The 21,307-nt window shown below is 44.9% G+C and overlaps 1 protein-coding gene across 1 annotated transcript in view; it reads left to right on the forward strand.

Moving 5' to 3' along the window:
• Positions 1 to 21,307, forward strand: part of LOC124785461 (probable RNA-binding protein 19) — a 115,616-nt gene that overhangs the window by 65,326 nt on the left and 28,983 nt on the right. The window contains exons 9-11 of the mRNA XM_047254183.1: positions 2,811 to 2,933; positions 3,389 to 3,524; positions 20,992 to 21,159. Coding sequence (XP_047110139.1) covers positions 2,811 to 2,933; positions 3,389 to 3,524; positions 20,992 to 21,159 — 427 coding nt within the window. The remainder of the gene's footprint in view (positions 1 to 2,810; positions 2,934 to 3,388; positions 3,525 to 20,991; positions 21,160 to 21,307) is intronic.

Here is a 21,307-nt window from a genome sequence, read left to right on the forward strand (position 1 = left end):
GTGAACTTTTCAAAGTATTTTTTTAATTTTTTGTGGCTTGATGTTGTATAGTGAATGCCTGTCACTCTCTATGTTCCTTCAATCTTAATAGCAGATATGTTATTGTGGCAGTAGCCAAAAATGTGCATTTTGAGGGTTTGGTGCATACTGCATATTGTTCTGATTTCATCTCATTAGAATATCATTTGCTGGATCCCTTTTAAAGATGTGTCAGAGATCTATCTGTTCATGTATTTTTGATCAAGAGGTGGAGGAGGTGCTCCATATGTATTTTGCTGCTAGTAAAAAACAGTTTTTAAAGAAAATAATGGCAATATGTATTTCAGTGATGTAAAAGTTAGTATTGATACTGGTATCTCTGCATGTTGTTTTAACACATAATGATTATGTCTGTAATTCCTGACAAATGGTATATCTGTTTGTAAAAAATCTAGTATGTTATTTTCCTCCAGCTACATTCACAATATAATTAAAAATTGTTTTAGTAATATCTAATACTGTATTGCAAACCACTACAGTCCATCTGCTTGAAACCCTGGGTGAATATTTTGAAAATATCTTGTACCATTGTTACAATAATTTACATAAATTGAGTACAGATATGTATTGACTTTCCCAAATATTGAAATGGTTTGTTGTGTAACGCTAAAAGCATCATGGCACAGTTCATGGGCAGCACTATTGTGTTTATGGCAGATGTAATCCTGCAAAATACTAGAGAAGTGAAGAAGACCTTCAGAGGATAGATGTGTGCATGGTCGGCCAGTTACTCTCAACATAGCTGAATGAGACTTTTTGGTCACAAACAGATGGAAGGATTCATCACTGTGTACTTGCTGTATTGGCAATCATTCCATGGTAATAGTCACCATTGTAGAATATCTAGGGGTATGAATCTTGATCACTTTAATGTGAAAGGGCTAATTTAAAATGGAAGATGTTATTTCCTCCTCCTCTCTGTACTTTTTTCGCACATTACCAAACATCCAATCAGGAGGCATACAGCTGTGCTCCCAAATTTGAAAGTAATGTCAGTACTTGTGAAGACTTCGGGTATTTCCAGGAGTCTTGATAAAGTTTCCCTTAAAATACTGTTCTTGCTTTGTGACATTCATGAATCCGAGAAAAGTCTTAGAACTTCCATTGGAAGTGTTGGTATTAAAATCAAAAGACTATTCACCCCACAAAAATTAGCTGCAGAAAGCGAGTTTTGCTATATCAGTTTTGTGGCAGAAAGTGAGTTTTGGAATAATGGAGAATGCTTGGTAGCTTAGCTTTTAACCGCGGTAGTTGTTTTTTGGGTTTTGAAAAAATTGTTTTCTGCATAAGAAAGATGGCTGTCTCAAATAGTGTATGCCACCAAAAACTCATTTTGACCAATTTTACAGAAAGCAAGTTTTGAAAAAACTGTCCTCAATTCTTTGAACTGCTTATTGTAAATTTTAATAATCTTTATCACAATAAAGGATAAATGATTTCAGTTGACTAGCAACTGTCCTCAAATATACAGAAACAAAAAGAAAAATTGCCTTTCAGTTAGTATAAAAGCGTCATAACAAATTTTAAAAACATATTTAACATTGAAAATAATAACACAGTAATATACACCTAACTACAGTGTTAACCACCAGAACATTGTTACCAAATGTAACTTGTCAGTATCCAAATACTGGTCAGAGCTGTGCTTAATTTGCAAAAATAGACATTTGTAAATCAGTTTTAGGTCGAAACATATATAGAAAACACAAGATAATAGCAGTGGCTTTGTGCATACGATATCAATGCAAGTGCTTCAACTTAAGGTAGTCAAATTAGGAGCTAATAAATCCTGTCGAGGCATTTGAAAAAATTTAGACATGAGGTAAAGAATAACTGTGTGTGTGTGTGTGTGTGTGTGTGTGTGTGTGTGTGTGTGTGTGTGAGAGAGAGAGAGAGAGAGAGAGAGAGAGAGAGAGAGAGAGAGAGAGAGAGGGGGGGGGGGGGATCCTTATTTTTCAGTTCTTTATTTCTGTCCTCTGCCTTGTCTGTCTCATATTCCAAGAAATGTTCAATTTTTGTACTGGTAACTAACTTTCTACCAGATTTATAAAGACATCCTAGCAAAATTACTATATGTGCTGTAGAAGATGCCCCTTTCACATAGGAGACTGGGAAACAATAAAATTCGAATGGTATATAGAATGTTCCATTCGATGTCAACATTAGCAGACAATACTGTTCTCAGGAGCATTGTATAATAGTGTTTTGTAATTTGTAGCAACAATATTTCAGTTTCGACTATTTTATAAAATCATTTAAGCGATTATTACTTCCATTTGTCCCCTCTGCTTTCGTAAAAACACAGGTGCATTTTTTTATGTGCTGATTGCCCTGCAAAAGCACTGTATGTGTCCAGCATAGATTACTTATATCTCCTCCCAACATCTCCAAGCTAAGTGTCGAGTCGTGCTGCATGTACAGCACAGTAGTGATTGTTTACTAAGCATCTTTTGCTTCGATTCAGTGCTTTGTCTGGCAGGGAGCTCACGTATGTACTCCTAGTGCCTTACTCAAACCACTTAGCTCATTGCTTGGTTATTAAATCATTACCATGTTAAGTGTACCTGTAATTCCAAGACTTTCTGTTGTACTTTATAGTTTTGAGTGCAACTTACATATATGCCAGTTGTAGATACTTAAAAATGTGTTATTTATAAAGATTCGTGGAAGGTCCAAAATCATTGACTGGAAGTTCAATCTGAAATTAAAATACTTTGTCTTAAATGCCTACATTTGATGTTAGCTGCAATGCTTGTTTTGGTTTATTCAAGGTCTTGGATCCAAGAGGACCTGAAAGTTTAGCTGTCCGTCTTGCTTTGGGAGAAACACAGATAGTGACAGAAACAAGAGATTTCCTAATTGAAAATGGTGTTCATCTTGATGCTTTTAACCAGGTAAGGCACTTCTTGTTATGGTATAAAATTGTGCATGTTTTCTAAAACAAACAAATCAGGTCTGTATAAAATGGTTTGTGACAAATATTGAATTTGAAGAAAATGATTGTCTTCAGTATAACATTTAAAAAAAAAAAATCAAAATACTCAAAACCTGATTTATATTATTATTCAAAAGAGTTTTGTATTTATAGCAATAACCCTGTGCCATACACTTTCCATTCACATTTGGAGTATATTTGCAGATGTAGATGTTCACAGTTTTTTTTGTATGTATGCCATTGATGCACTTTGACACTGTTGTGGATGTGATGGTATTATTGTGATCTAATTTGATATGGCTGGTCATACATACTACAAAACAGTTGTACATTTGTGCTAATAAGGAAATCACTGATTTTACATGGCATTTTTGCGCACCACTTAAGTGATTGTAATGGTACCATTTGCTTTAGACCCCGAAAGCGAGATCCAAGACTGTAATTTTAGCTAAGAATTTGCCTGCAAAGACAAGCTTACAAGAAATCAAAAATCTATTTGGTAAATATGGAGAGCTGGGAAGAGTGATTTTACCACCAAGTGGAGTTACAGGTAAATTTCAATTTGTGGACATGACTTTCTCTACACTTTGAATTAACATATATTTTTGGTGGTTACAGAACAGTTGTTTGTCATTTTAAGTAACAATATTAATATGATAAGCAAGTTCTGGCAAAATGTAAATAAGTTAGGAGTAAAGAAGACCACTCACCAGATAGTAGAAGTACTGAGTTGTCAACAAGCACACAAAAAACAATGAAGACTTTTCTAGCTTTTGTACGAATCCTTTAATGAGCTGAGTATATATACATACTGTGGTGTAATCAAGCCTGAGACATATTCACAATTCTTCGGTACCGCTGAGTATCGATAATTTAATTTTATAAATTTTTATGTACATATAAAACTAGAACCACTAACATTCATTATTTCATACAGTACCACTTACTGTATATCTGAGATGTTTGGATAATTTCTTAATATTTAAGTTAAAACTCTGTTGATTTAAATCTACCAATCAGTTAATGTCTTTGACAACAATGTAAATCTCATTCCTTTAAATGTTATCATTGTACTTCTTGTGTGTGAACATTTGACAAGAAGTTGAAGAGTAATGGAGACATGTCATGTTTGTGATGTAGCACACCTACAGCATTATCAGACCTCTATAAGAAGACAGCAAAGCCAAATTCAAGACAGTCAGTTAAGTAATAACTACATTTTAGTAAAGTGATTCTACTCTTCAATACAACTCCATCCAGAATAATTAAAAACATCTGTTCCACAGACAAGTCATAGTGTAATCAGTATTGAATACATATATTATGATATGCACACACAGTCACTCATGTTTATATGTGTGTAGCTACATTGTCCCAGATGAACATACAATGCTGGGACTGCAGTTCTGCTGGTAGACTGGGGTGAGTGGTTGTTTCGGGTGGAATCAGTAGATGCAGAAAGAAGTGGAAAGTGGAAGGAGGGTTGGGACGGATAGCTAGTGGCTCAGAGGGAGGCAGCAAATGTGCAGGATAGGAATGCGGGAGGGAGAAGCAATAGTTGCACAGTGTAGGAATGCATTGTAAGGATAACTCCCATTTACACAATTCAGAAAAGTTAGTGGTGGGGGTCAGATGGAACTGTTTTTGGAGCAGCCATTGAACTCAGATATGTTGTGCTTGACAGTGTGTTCTGTCACCAGATGGTAGCTCTGATCTTGGCCACAGTTTGATAGTGGCTATTTATTCCAGAGGACAGCTGGTAGGTTGTCATACATCCAGCATTTGTGCTCACTTAATTGTTCAGTGCATGTAATTTCTTGAATGTCTGGCAGATGTCAATACAGCCACTGTGAATGCAGGAAGCAACTTCACTCAACTTCCTCTCCACTAATTTGAGCATCCCATGCTCAAGTGCCTCAACCATCTAGTTACCTGATCACCACTCTTTTGCCTGCTGCAGGACCATAGATTGTGAACATGAGGTGAAGGAATATCTTATGAGTGAAAAAGATGATGGTCAGAGCTGTGTTTGGGAGAGATTTTTATTAGTGACTGATAAGAATGGAAATCTTGTTGGCTATGTTTATTGTGGTCAGGTGCTCTGCTATCTTACAAATCTACCCCCACATATCTGAAGGCACATGTCTCTAGAACACAATGGATTGTAAGTTCTGAAACACAACCAGTTTCAGTGAAAGTTCCTGTAACTAAAAAGTGCGTCAAATTGTGTAGTAGAAATCTATGTCCATTTATATTAAAATTGGGTGGAGTTTTCATCATTTTATGCCATTATTTCAAAATTGGGACATGTTGATGTCTCCAACATTTTGTCTCATCCTATGACAGGAGCATAAAAAATTGAAAGGCAAGCAGATGAAAGGCGAGTGTGATACTCACCATTGTCCAGACCGCAGACCTAACTGCAGGTGCATGTACAGCAAATATTTGGACCGATACATGTCAGAAAAGTTGTTGCCTATTTATTATAATGCACTTTATCAAAGTTAGGCATTAATCCGGACAACCCCAAAAACATACGCTTTTCATGTTAAGTGCATTGTGCTGCCACCTACTGCCATGTACCCCATATCAGCAACCTCAGTAGTCTTTAGGCATCGTGAGAGAGCAAAATGGGACACTCTGTGGAACTCACGGACTTCGAACATGGTCAGGTGACTGGGTGTCACTTGTGTCATACGTCTGTGTGCGAGATTTCCACACTCCTAAACATCCCTAGGTCCACTGTTTCTGATGTATGGGTATGTCAAATGCCCGGTGAACGTCCTCTGCCAGCATGTGTAGTGCCAACAGTAAAATTCCCCTGGTCTTGGGGACACTTACCAGTTTTTCATGGAGGGGGGCTTGCACCCCCTGTTGCTTTGCATGCCACTACCATAGCTCAGGCCTGCATTGATGTTTTAAGCACCTTCTTGCTTCCCACTATTGAAGAGCAATGGGGGGATTATGACTGCATCTTTCAACAAGGTCGAGCACTTGTTCATAATGCACGGCCTGTGTTGGAGTGGTTACATGACAGTAACATCCCTGTAATCGACTGGCCTGCAGTCCTGACCTGAATCCTATACAAGGTGTATCAAGAAGGATGGCACAAGCTTACACGGCTGAAAGTACACAATAATAGAAGCACAGATGTCAAGTAAACATGGGCTCTAAAACTCGTACCTTAAGGGCTGTGAGATATTCTTGATTTTCAATATTGTGAAACAGATCTCTTCTACTGCAAGCTCTTTGCTTTCCATATTTTGGGAAGTGTTAGTGTGGACCAAAACAAGAAAAAAAGTCCAGTAAATATCTGCTAAAATGCATACCTTTTCTTGTTTTGGTCCACTTCCCGAAATATGGAAAGCAAAGAGCTCACAGGAGAAGAGATTTGTTTCACAATATTGAAAATCAAGAATATCTCACAGCCCTTAAGGTATGAGTTTTAGAGCCCATGTTTACTTGACATTTGTGCCTCTATTATCGTATACTTTCAGCCATGTAAGTTTTCACCATCCTTTTTGATACACCCTGTAGAACACCTTTGGGATGTTTTGGAACACCGACTTTGTGCCAGGCCTCTCCGACCGACACTGATACCTCTCCTCAGTGCAGCACTCTACATCTACATCTACATCCACATCCATACTCCGCAAGCCACCTGACGGTGTGTGGCGGAGGGTACCTTGAGTACCTCTATCGGATCTCCCTTCTATTCCAGTCTCGTATTGTTCGCAGAAAGAAGGATTGTCGGTATGCCTCTGTGTGGGCTCTAATCTCTCTGATTTTATCCTCATGGTCTCTTCGTGAGATACACGTAGGAGGGAGCAATATACTGCTCGACTCCTCGGTGAAGATATTTTCTCGAAACTTCAACAAAAGCCTGTACCGAGCTACTGAGCGTCTCTCCTGCAGAATCTTCCACTGGAGTTTATCTATCATCTGCATAACACTTTCACAATTACTAAATGATCCTGTAACGAAGCGCGCTGCTCTCCGTTGGATCTTCTCTATCTCTTCTATCAACCCTATCTGGTACGGATCCCACACTGCTGAGCAGTATTCAAGCAGTGGGTGAACAAGTGTACTGTAACCTACTTTCTTTGTTTTTGGATTGCATTTCCTTAGGATTCTTCCAATGAATCTCAGTCTGGCATCTGCTTTACTGACGATCAACTTTATATTATCATTCCATTTTAAATCACTCCTAATGCGTACTCCCAGATAATTTATGGAAATTACTGCTCCAGTTGCTGCCCCCTGCGGGTTCGGGGGTAAGAATAGGCCTGCGGTATTCCTGCCTGTCATAAGAGGCGACTAAAAGGAGTCTCAAACGTTTCGGCCTTCTGTGATGGTCCCCTCTTGGGTTTGACCTATTTTTTTTCCAAATTTCCGTTGTTAGTGCGTGCCATTTGGGGAAGGACACCTTACGTGGTGTTTTTCTATTGGTCCATCTTGCTCCACCATCTTGCTCCACCATCTTGCATGTTACCTATTGTCGTGTGGGGGGGGGACTACGCCCAACATCTTCTGGGTTGTCTCCTTCTCGCCTTCTGCGCACTCTTCTTCTTAGTGCCCACGACAACTGTGGACCCTTTCAACACCTAAAATCCAGCACGGTAGCCAGTCCGTTGTGGTGGGGTCGTCATGTACCCTCTTGGTGGTAGCCCCCTGACCACGCAGGGATCGCACTACAGATGCCAGAGCTGTTTCCTCCCCATGCATGCCAAGGAGTATGTGCCCATCTTGTCTGGGGCACGGGGACTCCGGGCAACGGGATATCGGCCAGGTACCCGTTGCTTTGGCTGGGTGGCGCCCTTGGGGAGAGCCCTCGTTCGGAGTAGGTGGCATCTGGGCGGATGTGGCGCAATGAAGCGCAGTAAATCACACCAAGCTGGTGGTCGCACGGCCACCAGCGTCTCTAAGCGAGGTAGAGTCAACTTCGATGCTGCGCAATATGACCCTCAGACGTTCCCCTCGTTGGCTGCGCCATGGGAGGGACGCCGATCTAGTGCCAAGCGGGAGCCTTACGTACCGCAATACCTTGTCTGCAGCAGGACTGATGGTGACTCCTTTCTTCCGACGAAGCCTATGTTTTTTGTGGAACACCTGGAGGATAAGTTTGGGGAAGTGGCGGGGTTGTCAAAAATGAGGAATGGGTCCATCCTCCTCAAGACGTCCTCCCCAGCCCAGTCACGAGCGTTGCTCTTGTTTGATAAGCTGGGTGACGTCCCTGTTACCGTCACTCCCCACAGTAGCTTAAATATGGTCCAGGGGATTATTTACCATCGTGACCTCTTGTTGCAATCCGATGACGAGCTGAGAGCCGACTTGGAACGACGTGGTGTGCATTTTGTCCGTCGTGTCCATCGAGGACCCAAGACAAACAGGGTGGCCACCGGTGCCTTTATCTTGGCCTTCGAGGGTGATGTCTTGCCCGAGAAGGTCAAGGTGATGGTTTACCGTTGCGACGTCAAGCCATACGTGCCTCCCCCGATGCGGTGCTTCCAGTGCTGGAAGTTTGGGCATATGTCCTCCCGTTGCCCATCCAGCGCTACATGTCGAGATTGCGGACGCCCCTCTCATCCTGATTCTCCATGTGCGCCTCCGCCTGTATGTGTCAACTGTGAGGAGCACCACTCTCCATGCTCGCCGGATTGCCCCGTTCTTCATAAGGAGCGGAAGATAATGGAATTTAAGACCCTGGACCGGCTTACTTATCGAGAGGCTAAACAAAAATATGAAAGGTTGTATCCTGCTTCCATTCGAACATCTTATGCTGCAGCCACGTTATCATCGCCCACGCGAGCGACGGTTGTCGCTTCATCTGTGCCGTATTCAGTGGGCCCTCGGGGCCATGTATCTCTGTCTGCCCCCCTCGTGCCTGGGGGCAAGCCTTCCTCTGTTGCCCCCTTAGCAGTTGGGGACAAACCCTCTTCTGTCGCTCCCCCCACGCTTACTTCGGGAGTGACATCTGCTCCACAACCGGGAGGCTCGATCCCTCCCCCTCCTTCTCCGCCGGCGTTGCCTCCGCTGGTTCCTCTCTCGCAGAAGGGGTCCCTCGGGGCTGTCCCTTCCTCCGTTTCTTCTCCTTCCCAGCCAGATGTCAGCCAGTGGCTGAAGGTTCCGCCACCTGCTGGTCGTAGGGCTTCTGCGTCGTCGTCAGCCTCCGACGCTCCTTCAGAGAAGCTCTCCCAGCCCTCTCATCCTAAGGGCCGACGTGAGAAGAAGGAACGGAATGTGTCCAAGAAGAAGGACGTTCCGGCGGTTTCAGCACCGCCTGCTGTACATAGTCCTGGCTCCGGGGATGAGGTGGAGATCCTCGCCTCTGCCGCGGATCTCGCCCTCACGGAACCCTTGGGGGCCTCTCCTATGGACTCAGCTGCCTCTCCCCCGGTGGCGGCAGTTGGCTCTGAGGCGCTGTCTGCCTCTTAGTCGCATTCACGCCCTCCCAGTCCCTTCCTGCTTCCATTCTCCAATGGAACTGCGGTGGTTATTACCGCCACCTGCCTGAGCTCCGGATGCTTCTGAGTGATTCCCCTGTTCTCTGCATTGCTCTGCAGGAAACTTGGTTTCCAGCACTGCGGACCCCCGCCCTTCGCGGTTATCGGGGATACTATAAGAACCGCGCTGCCTGTCAACGAGCGTCAGGTGGGGTTTGTCTTTTTGTTCACCACTCTGTCTGTAGCTCGCCAGTACCCCTTCAGACGCCTTTAGAGGCAGTCGCTGTCAGGGTTGAGCTCTCGCCGGCTATTACTGTTTGCTCTCTTTACATTCCTCCAAATGGGGTGCTCCCCCGACATGTCTTGGCTGCGCTGCTGGCTCAACTCCCGCCACCATTGCTGCTTCTGGGCGATTTCAATGCCCACAACCCTCTATGGGGTGGGACTGTCTCCGATGACCGCGGTTGTGCCCTGGAGCATTTGCTGGCTCAGCTCGACCTTAGCCTCTTGAACACCGGTGCTCCCAAGCATTTCAGTGTGGCCCATGGCTCGTTCTCGGCCATCGATCTCTCTCTTTGCAGCCCCGGACTTGTCCCATCCCTCCACTGGAGGGTGCATCCTGACCTCTGTGGTAGTGACCATTTTCCCATCTATTTGTCACTGCCCCAGTGTCATTCTTCTGGGCGCCTGCCCCGCTGGGCTCTCCACAGGGCTGACTGTCCGGCTTTTACTTCTGCTGCAACCATTGAGTCTCCCCCCCAAGGTGACATTGACGGGGTGGTCCGTGTCTTAACCACATCCATCATTTCGGCGGCCGAGGCTGCCATCCCCCGCTCTTCTGGACTCCCTCAGAGGAAGGCTGTACCCTGGTGGTCGCCGGAGATCGCTGAGGCTATTCGCGACTGTCGGCGGGCTCTCCAGTGTCATAGGCGGCACCCGTCTCTGGAGACTCTCATCGCCTTTAAGAGGCTCCGTGCCTTGGCCTGCCGTCTTATTGCACGGCGTAAGCAGGAGTGCTGGGAGCGGTATGTCTCCTCCTTGGGCTCCCGTGTCTCCCCCTCGCTCGTGTGGTCCCGGATCCGGCGGATTTATGGATACCAGACCCCTATGGGTGTACCTGGACTCTCCTTGGACAGCGCTGTCTGCATGGACGCTGCCGCCATTGCTGAACAGCTTGCCGCGCACTTTGCGAAGAGCTCGGTGACTGCATCTTATCCCCCCGCCTTTCGCGCTCTAAAGGAGCGAGCCGTGCGGACCCAGTTCTCATTTCACACGCGTCGTTCTGAAAAATACAATGCTCCTTTCAGCGAGAGGGAATTCCTCGCTGCCCTCGCCGATTGCCCTCATACAGCACCAGGACCGGACTGCATCCACGCGCAGATGCTGAAGCATCTCTCCCGGGACTGCCAGACACACATTCTCGCGGTATTCAACCGCATTTGGAGCGAAGGCGTGTTCCCGTCGCAATGGCGGGAGGGTGTTATTGTCCCCATCTTGAAGCCCGGTGCAGACCCACTGGCGGTGGACAGCTATCGTCCCATTACCCTCACCAACGTTTTGTGCAAATTGCTCGAACGTACAGTGGGGCGGCGTTTGTGTTGGGTGCTTGAGTCGCGCGGTCTCCTCGCTCCATCCCAGGGTGGCTTCCGTCGGGGCCGGTCTGCCACGGACAATTTGGTGCGGCTGGAATTTGCTATTCGTACGGCCTTTGCGCGACGTCAGCATCTCGTTGCTGTATTTTTCGATCTGCGGAAGGCGTATGACACCACATGGAGGCATCACATCCTCGCCACGTTGTATGAGTGGGGTCTTCGTGGTCGGCTCCCGGCTTTTCTTCAAAGCTTTTTATTGCGCCGCTCTTTCCGGGTGCAAGTCGGTGCCGCCTCTAGTTCATCTTATTTACAGGAAAATGGGGTCCCGCAGGGCTCAGTGTTGAGCGTCTCCTTATTTCTAGTGGCCATTAATGGTCTGGCTGCAGCTGTGGGTTCGTCGGTGTCTCCTGCCTTGTATGCCGACGACTTCTGCATCTCCTTTAGCTCCACGACTACGGGAGTCGCCGAACGCAGGCTGCAAGTAGCCGTTCGCAAGGCAGCATCATGGGCTCTGACTCACGGTTTTCAGTTCTCTGCAGCCAAGACTCGAGTTATGCACTTCTGCAGGCGTCGGAAGGTCCACCCTCATCCTGAACTTTACCTCGACGGCCACCTACTTGAAGTGGTGGACACTTGCCGCTTCTTAGGTCTCATGTTTGATGCCCGGCTCACATGGGTTCCTCATATTACTCAGCTGAAGCAAAAGTGCTGGCGGCACCTCAACGCCCTCCGCTGCCTCAGCCACACATCTTGGGGTGCGGATCGCTGCACGCTGTTGCGATTGTACAGAGCCCTTGTGCAGTCCAGGCTTGATTATGGGAGCCTGGCCTATGGGTCTGCATCACCCTCAGTGTTTAAGTTGTTAGACCCCATCCATCACTGTGGGGTTCGGCTTGCAACTGGCGCATTTCGTACGAGCCCCGTGGATAGTCTACTGGTCGAGGCCGGGGTTCCCCCGCTGCGGATTCACCGCCGTCGACTGCTCGCCGACTATGCTGTCCACGTTCATTGCTCGCCAGGCCATCCCAATCGTCGCCTGCTTTTCCCTGTCACGGTCCTCCATCTGCCCGAACGGCGACCTCGGTCTGGGCTTTCCATAGCTCTCTGCATCCAGTCCCTGCTGTCCGAACTGGGGTCATTCCCTCTTCTGCCTCCCTTCCGGGTCCGTGCACCTACGCCTCCTTGGTGTTTGCCCCGGCCGGCCGTCCGTCTGGACTTGGCACAGGGACCCAAGGACTCGGTTCCGCCTGTGGCCCTCCGTCGCCGTTTTCTTGCGCTCCTCGCCTCATTTCCGGGCTGTGAGCCTGTCTACACTGATGGTTCCCTGGTTGATGGTCGCACTGCCTACGCTTTTGCTCACGCTGCCCATGTTGAACAGCGCTCCTTGCCAGCTGGCTGTAGTGTTTTTACTGCAGAGCTGGTGGCCATCTTGCGCGCTCTTGAGCATATGCGTTCCTGCTCAGGTGCGTCCATCGTCATCTGCAGTGACTCCCTGAGCAGCCTCCAGGCCATCGACCGCTGCTATCCCTCTTCTCCTCTGGTGTCCTCTATTTGGGAGTCTGTTTCTACCATTACCCACTCTGGTCGTTCGGTGGTTTTTGTTTGGACGCCAGGTCACGTTGGCATCCCGGGGAACGAACGTGTTGACAGGCTGGCCAAAGGGGCGATAGACGCCCCAGCTTTGGAGATCGGCCTTACGGCTCGCGACCAGCAGCTGGTGTTGCGCCGTAAGGTGCTTGGGATGTGGGCTGCTGAGTGGCGTGGCATGACAGCCCCGAATAAACTGCGGGCTGTCAAGGAGACGACCGCTGTGTGACGTTCCTCCCTGCGGGCTTCTCGCAGGGACTCAGTGGTCCTGTGTCGGCTGCGCATCGGCCATACGTACCTGACGCACGGCCATCTGTTGCGTCAGGAGGATCCCCCCCTGTGTCGGTGTGGGTCCCGGCTGACAGTCGGCCACATTTTGCTGGAGTGTCCTCGATTGCGCACGCTCGGGCAATCTTTTAATCTCCCGGGCACTTTGGCTTTGGTTTTATCCGACGATGCCTCCATGGCTGATGACGTTTTACATTTTATCCGTGGTAGTCCGTTTTATGGTTCGATTTAGGGAGGTCCTGCACCTTTCCCTTTCTGTGTCTTTTGTCCTTGTGTCTGTTGCTGTTCTGGTGTGCCGTGAGATGGTTGACTCTTTCCCTTTTTTGTTCTCGTGGTCAGTCATCCAGTCTCCGGCCATCTTCCTTTCTTCTGTTTCTTTCTGTCTGGTGTTCCTCTGTCCTGTTCTTGTCTGTAGTGTTTGTTGCTGCATTTGTGTTCTGTTAGCGCCTGGGGGGACGTCTCCTCCCCCTTTGGTTTTTACCTGCTCCGTAGATTTTCGGCTCGCCTGATTTTGGAATGGGGGACTGATGACCTTCGCTGTTTAGTCCCCCTTAAACATCCCAACCACCACCATCACCACCACCAGTTGCTGACCTGCTATATTGTAGCTGAATGATAAGAGATCTTTATTTCTTTGTATTCGCAGCACATTACACTTGTCTACATTGAGATTCAGTTGCCATTCCCTGCACCATGCATCAATTCGCTGCTGATCCTCCTGCATTTCAGTACAATTTTCCATTGTTACAACCTTTCGATATACCACAGCATCATCCGCAAAAAGCCTCAGTGAACTTCCGATGTCATCCACGAGGTCATTTATGTTTATTGCGAATAGCAACGGTCCTACGACACTCCCCTGCGGCACACCTGAAATCACTCTTACTTCGGAAGACTTCTCTCCATTGAGAATGACATGCTGCGTTCTGTTATCTAGGAACTGTTCAATCCAGTCACACAATTGGTGTGATAGTCCATATGCTCTTACTTTGTCCATTAAACGACTGTGGGGAACTGTATCGAACGCCTTGCGGAAGTCAAGAAACACGGCATCTACCCGTGAACCCGTGTCTATGGCCCTCTGAGTCTCATGGACGAATAGCGTGAGCTGGGTTTCACACGATCGTCTTTTTTGAAACCCATGCTGATTCCTACAGAGTAGATTTATAGTCTCCAGAAAAGTCATTATACTTGAACATAATACGTGTTCCAAAATTCTACAACTGATAGGCGTTAGAGATATAGGTCTATAGTTCTGCACATCTGTTCGACGTCCCTTCTTGAAAACGGGGATGACCTGTGCCCTTTTCCAATCCTTTGGAATGCTACGCTGTTCTAGAAGAATGGGCTGCCATTCCCCCAGAAACCTTCCAGCTCCTGATTGAATGTATGCCTGCAAGAGTGGAAGCTGTCATCAAGGCTAAGAGTGGGCCAATACCATATTGAATTCCAGCATTACCGATGGAGGGTGCATTTTCTGCCAGGTGTCTGGATACTTTTGATCTCATAGTGTAAGTACGGTATTGTTGACAACTCACTTTCCTGAGAAGCAAAAATCTAAGGAATCTATTATGAACTATATTTAGGAAACAATATTTAACTTAGGTATATTCCCCAGATTCTTAATTAGATTGTCGTTTTTTATAACACCATATGCTAACCATTGCCAATCCTTTCAACATTTTTCATGCTTTCCACATGTTTTAAGCACTGTCCTGCAACACATTTTTGATAACAGTTGTTTGAAAAATAAGGTTGCAGTAGTTGATTTCGCAACTTACGCTACCAAAGGTACTGAGCAGATAAAAAAATCTACTCACCAAGTGATGGCAGGAGAAATCACATATAAGCGTTAAGGAAATGTGCAAGCTTTTGGAGCCAGTAGCTCCTTCTTCTGGCAGAATGATAGAAGGATGAAGGAAAAGGAATAGTAATAGCAGTATTGAGAAAATGGTGAGAGTTACAGAAAACTTGCCCAGAACACCTGATCTTGGGGATACTTACCAGATGAGATGAGAAGGAAAGACTGATTGTTGGAGACTGCACTGAACAAGATTCGAACATCTGAGAGCTCAAATGTGGGAGATACAGTAATAAGCAAGACAGAGATTACTGACGAAACACTGTACAAGAGTTAATAAGAGCAGAAAGCTAAGTGTAGTCATTTTAGGTGGGGAAATAAACAAGTCAGAAAATAAAAGATACAGAAAACTAAAAGTGAGTGAAGGAAGGAATAGTTACTGAAAAGAACTTTGCTCCATTTTAGTTTTCTGTTTCTTTTATCTTCTGACCTGTCTATTGCCCACATCATGTATCTACCACATATAATGCACTTAGCTTTCTGTTCTTATTAATTCTTGCACTGTGTTTTGTCAGCAATATCTGTCTCGCTTATTATCGTACTTTCCACCCTCAAACTCTTAGGTTTTCATATCTTATCTAGTACAGTTCCCAACAATCAGCGTTTCCTTCTCATCATGCCCGGTAACTTCCTGGGCGACTTTTCCATAACTCTCCCCATAGCTCTTGCCAGTCCATTTCCTTCATGCCTCTTCTTTCGCCTTCAATCCTTTTACCAGAAGAAGAAGCAGCCACTAGCTCCGAAAGCTTGCACATTTCCTTAACTTTTATGTGTGTTTTCTCATGCCACTGCTTGGCGAGTAGGTTGTTTATCTATCCAATTATATTTAAATTTTCTGTTTCATGACAAACTCTGGTAAAGAGAATTCATACAGAAGAACTTGAAGCAAGGAACAAAGACTAGATGGAACAGCATGGTTTTTTAATACAGACTGTAGTTAGGCAGTATGATGAAATCGTGGAAATGCTAGTGGAGAAGGACATCTCTGGAAAACTTACTGGTTACGACACCAACACTGTGAAAGAGTTTGTGACATTTTTAGAGCTTTTCAAAGATGCTAAGGAGGTGCTCCAAAGCAGAGGTAATGTACAGTTCAGTTTGTTTTGTTATGGGTGCATAAACAGCAAGATTTATTGTAACGCAGTGCTTGAAGAAACAGAGGTACATTTATATTACTTTAGAACCAGTTTTCTTGTTCAACACGTGCTACATATGCAGCTAATGAAAACTGTATGCTCCAAAATGCTAGTTACAGTGTCACTGGAATTTGGCAGTTCATTACAGCTGTCGTATTAACTGTAGCTATTAAAAGCCGTCTTCATCTCATAGAGGAGAAGGTCAAAATTTGGACATTGCACAGGACCCTAGTGATTCCAATTATTAAAACTGATGTCTGTGATAGAGATGAGATGTTGAATACTGTACCTCAAATTTGTGATGGAATCTCTGTTCCGGGTAAGCTACAGCAAAATTATAATATGAAAATAATGTCTTACTCTGTTTTTGTGATATCTTTAAACATTTGCTTAGGGCTCATCAGTCAGAAAATGTAGTCACTGTTTGCAGAATGACTATAGTTGGAGTCACGAACAATGGCGGTAGAGCTTAGGCTTGTTCTGCACACCTGCATTACGTATTCTTTTGACAGCCAGTAGTGTTTTGCACACTTTGCTGCAAATGCTGTAGCTAATTGAGCATTAAACGTGATTGTAGTGAGTTGTTTAATGAATTTCGATTCCATTTGTTGCGAGTTTTCATCGCTAACTGCAGCAGTAAGTGACAAATCTTGCACAAGCAAGCAAGATACACGATTTGCAAGATTTCAAACGGAAAGCACGTGCATGCATGTATTGCAATTGTTGCTTGGAATCGTCAACAATGCAATCCCTGTCTATGCCTAGACATACACGAATTGCCGTCGTTTGTGGAATGGACTATAGACTGCGGCCACTTCATATTCAATCAAATGAAAATATAATAAGTACAGTTCTTGAAGAATGTATATAATTTATGAGCAAGGGAGGCCACTCACTGAGTAGCAGAAGTGTTAAGTCACCGACTGGGCACACACAAGAGAGAAGAATTTTACACACACACACACACACACACACACACACACACACACACACACACACACAAAGTTATATGTATAAGCAATTCAACAGTCTTACCATTTGGTGAGAGTAGTCTCCAATCTAAAAATGCGTTTCACTTGTATGTAACCCAAGTGGATAGTGATGATAACGATCCACAATCCACATAATGAGACGTGGAAGCATAACTGTAGTATCTTTCTCAGTCTGTCTGCTGTAACAAGAAGAATGTTGTGTGTTACAGCCTTAAATGTGGTTAGCAAAAGTCATCAGAAATCCTAACCTCAGACAGAGTAAGCAGACTTGGCCCACAATGAGACAAGATGATGATTTCCTGACAGAAGATTTTAATTGCAGTGTCAATAGAGCATAATTGGGAGTCAGTTTTGTTTCAGTTAGACTTCTAATTTCTTAGGTGGTAAAATTTGCATATATAAATCTGAATCAATAATCAGATGATGTTATAAAAAACGACGATGTGATTTCTCATTCTGAGACCAACCATCAGTACAAAAATTGGTCTTTAAGTAGTTTTCCTGTGAAACATTAAACTATTTAAATTTTTGTTATTGTACAAGGCAGTCTCTTTTTTCTTATGTATGATAATGAAATTGTGAATAGACATTACCATCCAGGAATATATGCCACAACATAACTAAATTGATCTGAGTGTAGTTCTGTCAGCTGGTGGAAGTATTTCAGAAACAACACCAGCCTGTATGCACACAGAGCTACTATTATAATGGTCACAAAAGTAATGCGGCAAGCACCCCAAACCGTGCACTCTCTGCCCTACGCAAGGTGTCTTGTTTGACCACAATCTACCTATTTGAGCATTCATACTAGTGCATGCCATTCCCAAGCATGGTCTCAAATGAGTAGGGGCAAGCAAAATGCCCAGTTTGCAGACATCTAATGCTCACATAAAATGCTGTGCAGAAATTGCAGCAGAACTGGTCTATACCAGCCTCTGATTGAATAGAATAAGCCTATGACAGCTGGTTAATGTGCTCCCACTTAAAGGAACTCCACTCTTGTTGTCCAGTGCCTCCAACCAGATGCTCATTGCCTAGCCTCTCATATCAGTGGTGGAAACCACTTCCTGACCATCCCCACTCCATTATCACCTGGATCTGTACTCATCACTGTTGATTCCACCTCCCCATATACTAACAGTCATCATATTGGTGGCCTTGCTGCTATCAGACACGACCTCTCCCAATGTCTTTCTTACTCCAAATCCTTTACTTCACTTCTTATACATGTAAACAGTTACGTCTTCATACACAACTACCTCTCCTTTGAGGGGAAGATATGTAAACAAATTGGAAGCATGGCTATGGGCACCCTCCTATGCGAGTCTGTTTACGGACCGTCTAGAGGAAATATTCCTAGCCTCCAAAAACCACAAACCCTTGTTTTGTTCAGATTCACTGATAATATCCTCATGATCTGGAGCAAGGGCCAAGACACCTTATCCCCATTCTTCCACATCCTCAACACCTCTCCAGTTTGCTTCACTTGGTCCTCCTTATCCCAACCTTCCATCTTCCTCGAGATTCACCTCTACCTCTCTGATGGCTCCATCTTTACCTCTGTTAACATTTAATGTATTAACCACCAACAGTACCTGAATTTTGACAGCTGTCACCTATTCCACACAAAAAAGTCACTTCCATTTAGCATGGCCACCCATCTGCAGTGACAGAATTCTCTTGTTTAGTGTGATGAATATCCCTCAAAGGTCTTCACAGACAGACAGGTGCTATCTCCTAAATCTAATCTACAAACAGAAACCCCTTACCTTATCCTCAGACACTCATAATCCCCCACCACCCCCAAGGATGGGGCATTAAAGAGCACCTTATCACCCGACATCATCTCAGACTGGAGCAACCGGGCATGTTCTGTGCCAGGGCTTTAAATATCTATCATCATGCCCAGGAATGAAGAACATCCTTCCCACAATCCTTCCTACCCCTCTTGAACTGGTATCCTGCATCCATCCAAACTACAAATCATCCTGTTCCATCCCTATGCCACCACTCACTCTCCCATCCCCATGCCACAGGGGAAATATCCCTGTGAAAGACTCTGGTGCAAGACATGCCCATTTTTTTCACCCAGCACATCTTATTCTAGTCCTGTCACAGGCTCATACTATCCCACCAGAGACAGGGCCACCTGTGAAAGCAGCCATATCATATACCAGCATACCAGCTCTACTGCACGTTTTGCGTAGTGTGGTATTTGGGAATGGCCATCAATCAGCTGTCGATCAGAATGAGAGGCCACTGCCAAACTGTGGCCAAGACTAGACCACCCAGTAGCAGAACATGCTACTGAGCACAACTCGATAGAGTTCAGTGACTGCTTTGCATCCTGCATCATCTCAGTTCTTCCCACCAGTAGCAGATTTTCTGAACTATGCAGGTGGGAGTTACCCTTGTAACAATCTGAGCCATGCGCCAGTTCATATTGATGAGTTAAGTCTGTGGCCAGACCTTTGTACCTCATTGTTGAGTGGTGGATTTCATGGCATCCTGTTAGGGAGCACTTGAAGAGGAGCGTAAGAAAATGTAGTGCAGATGCAAGTGCACAAGATCTGCCTTGCTTGGTACACAGTCTGGTGTTGATGGTGCTTGAGGACTGGAGTAGTTTGTTACATGACAGGTGGATCATACCCAGTTATATACTCTTTGTGTGACAGACCAAGAGAAAGTGTAACAAATTTAGCAGTTATTGGCCTTGTGAGTAGGGCACCGCAGTGGTCAGAAGATTACCAGTGAATGGGTCCTAAACTCTTGGCTGCTGGTTACTGGGATGGATTTCGCTGTTGATTTGCTGGAATTTCATCCAAGTAACTTGTTTATGTTGAGTCTGGTCAACCTAAATTTGTTAAACCTGTACCATTGGTTTTGATTCATTGGAGACTCATTCTGGTGTAATGTCCTTGACTGCCCTTTGGCAAACTAAAGTAAGAGTAAGGGTGAGAGGTTATGAATATGTTTTGTATGGGGTTTTTCATGTGGTGACATCAACTTCTATTTGATGGTATACACTCGCGCACACACACACATATCCATCCACACATATACAGACACAAGCAGACATTTGTAAAGGCCAAATGTCTGCTTGTGTCTGTATATGTGCGGATGGATATGTGTATGTGTGCGAGTGTATATCTGTCCTTTTCTCCCCCTAAGGTAAGTCTTTCCGCTCCTGGGATTGGAATGACTCCTTACCCTTGCCTTAAAACCCACATCCTTTCGTCTTTCCCTCTCCTTCCCTCTTTCATGATGAAGCAACCGTGGGTTGTGAAAGCTTGAATTTTGTGTGTGTTTGTGTTTATTTGTGTGTCTATCAACATACCAACGCTTTCATTTGGTAAGTTACATCATCTTTGTATATATATATATATATTTTGTTCTGTAAGAACTATACTTTCTGGGACCCAGTACCTTACCACTCCCTGCTCCGTTCATTGCTTCCATCTTCCAACATCCTTCACTCCCACAATATTCATGGCTTCAGTCTCCACAAACAACAATATCCTCTTCCTCTGTCCTGTCACCATGTCTTCACATCATTGTCTTGTACACAACATGAGCTCGCTCACTCCACAGAATTGTCTTGTGCACATCATGAACTCACTCGCTCCAGTGTCCGTATGTCATCACGATCTTATCCCGTGCACTTACTGCGTCTTCCTCTCACATTCTTATCCTGCACACCCACTGCCTCCCTCTGAGCTGTCAGCCACCCCTCCACAATGCCTCCTCCTGTTTTCCTCCTCTTTCTTCCTCTACCCACCCCTATCAACACAACCGTTCACTCCAGTCTGCCTGCCGAGCTGCTGTCCCAGCATTTTGTGATCAGTCAGCACAATGTAGGTGTGTGTGTGTGTGTGTGTGTGTGTGAGAGAGAGAGAGAGAGAGAGAGAGAGAGAGAGAGAGAGAGAGAGAGAGAGAATGTCTGTATGTGTACTCTAGCTCATTAAGGGATTCATCTGAAAGCTAGTAGAGATTTCACTCATTTTTGTGAACCTGTCAGCAACTCATTGCCTTTACTGTTTGGTGAGTGATCTCCTTTACTCCTAATTAGTATTTAATAGTATGTTACACTGGGTTTTAACTTTTCTTCATTTTTACAGCAATTATTGAATTCTTGGAGCCTTCAGAAGCACGAACAGCTTTCATGAAGTTAGCATACACAAAATTTAAGCATCTCCCTCTTTATTTAGAGTGGGCTCCCTCAGATGCTCTGAAGGAAGCACAAATGAAAAAAGATGATGATTCAGTACATCAAGCAGTGAATGAAGGTAATTTCTGTTTGGCTACATTTACCATTCCACTTGATTTTCTGTTCCCTCACTCCTCCCTACCTATTTAGTACTGTTTTTATAAATTTGAATGAACTGCACTCTTTGTGAGTCATTTAGGATTGTTTACTCCACAATAAAGCCACGT

Source organism: Schistocerca piceifrons, chromosome 1, assembly GCF_021461385.2.
Source record: "Schistocerca piceifrons isolate TAMUIC-IGC-003096 chromosome 1, iqSchPice1.1, whole genome shotgun sequence".
Classification (NCBI taxonomy): Eukaryota; Metazoa; Arthropoda; class Insecta; order Orthoptera; family Acrididae; genus Schistocerca; species Schistocerca piceifrons.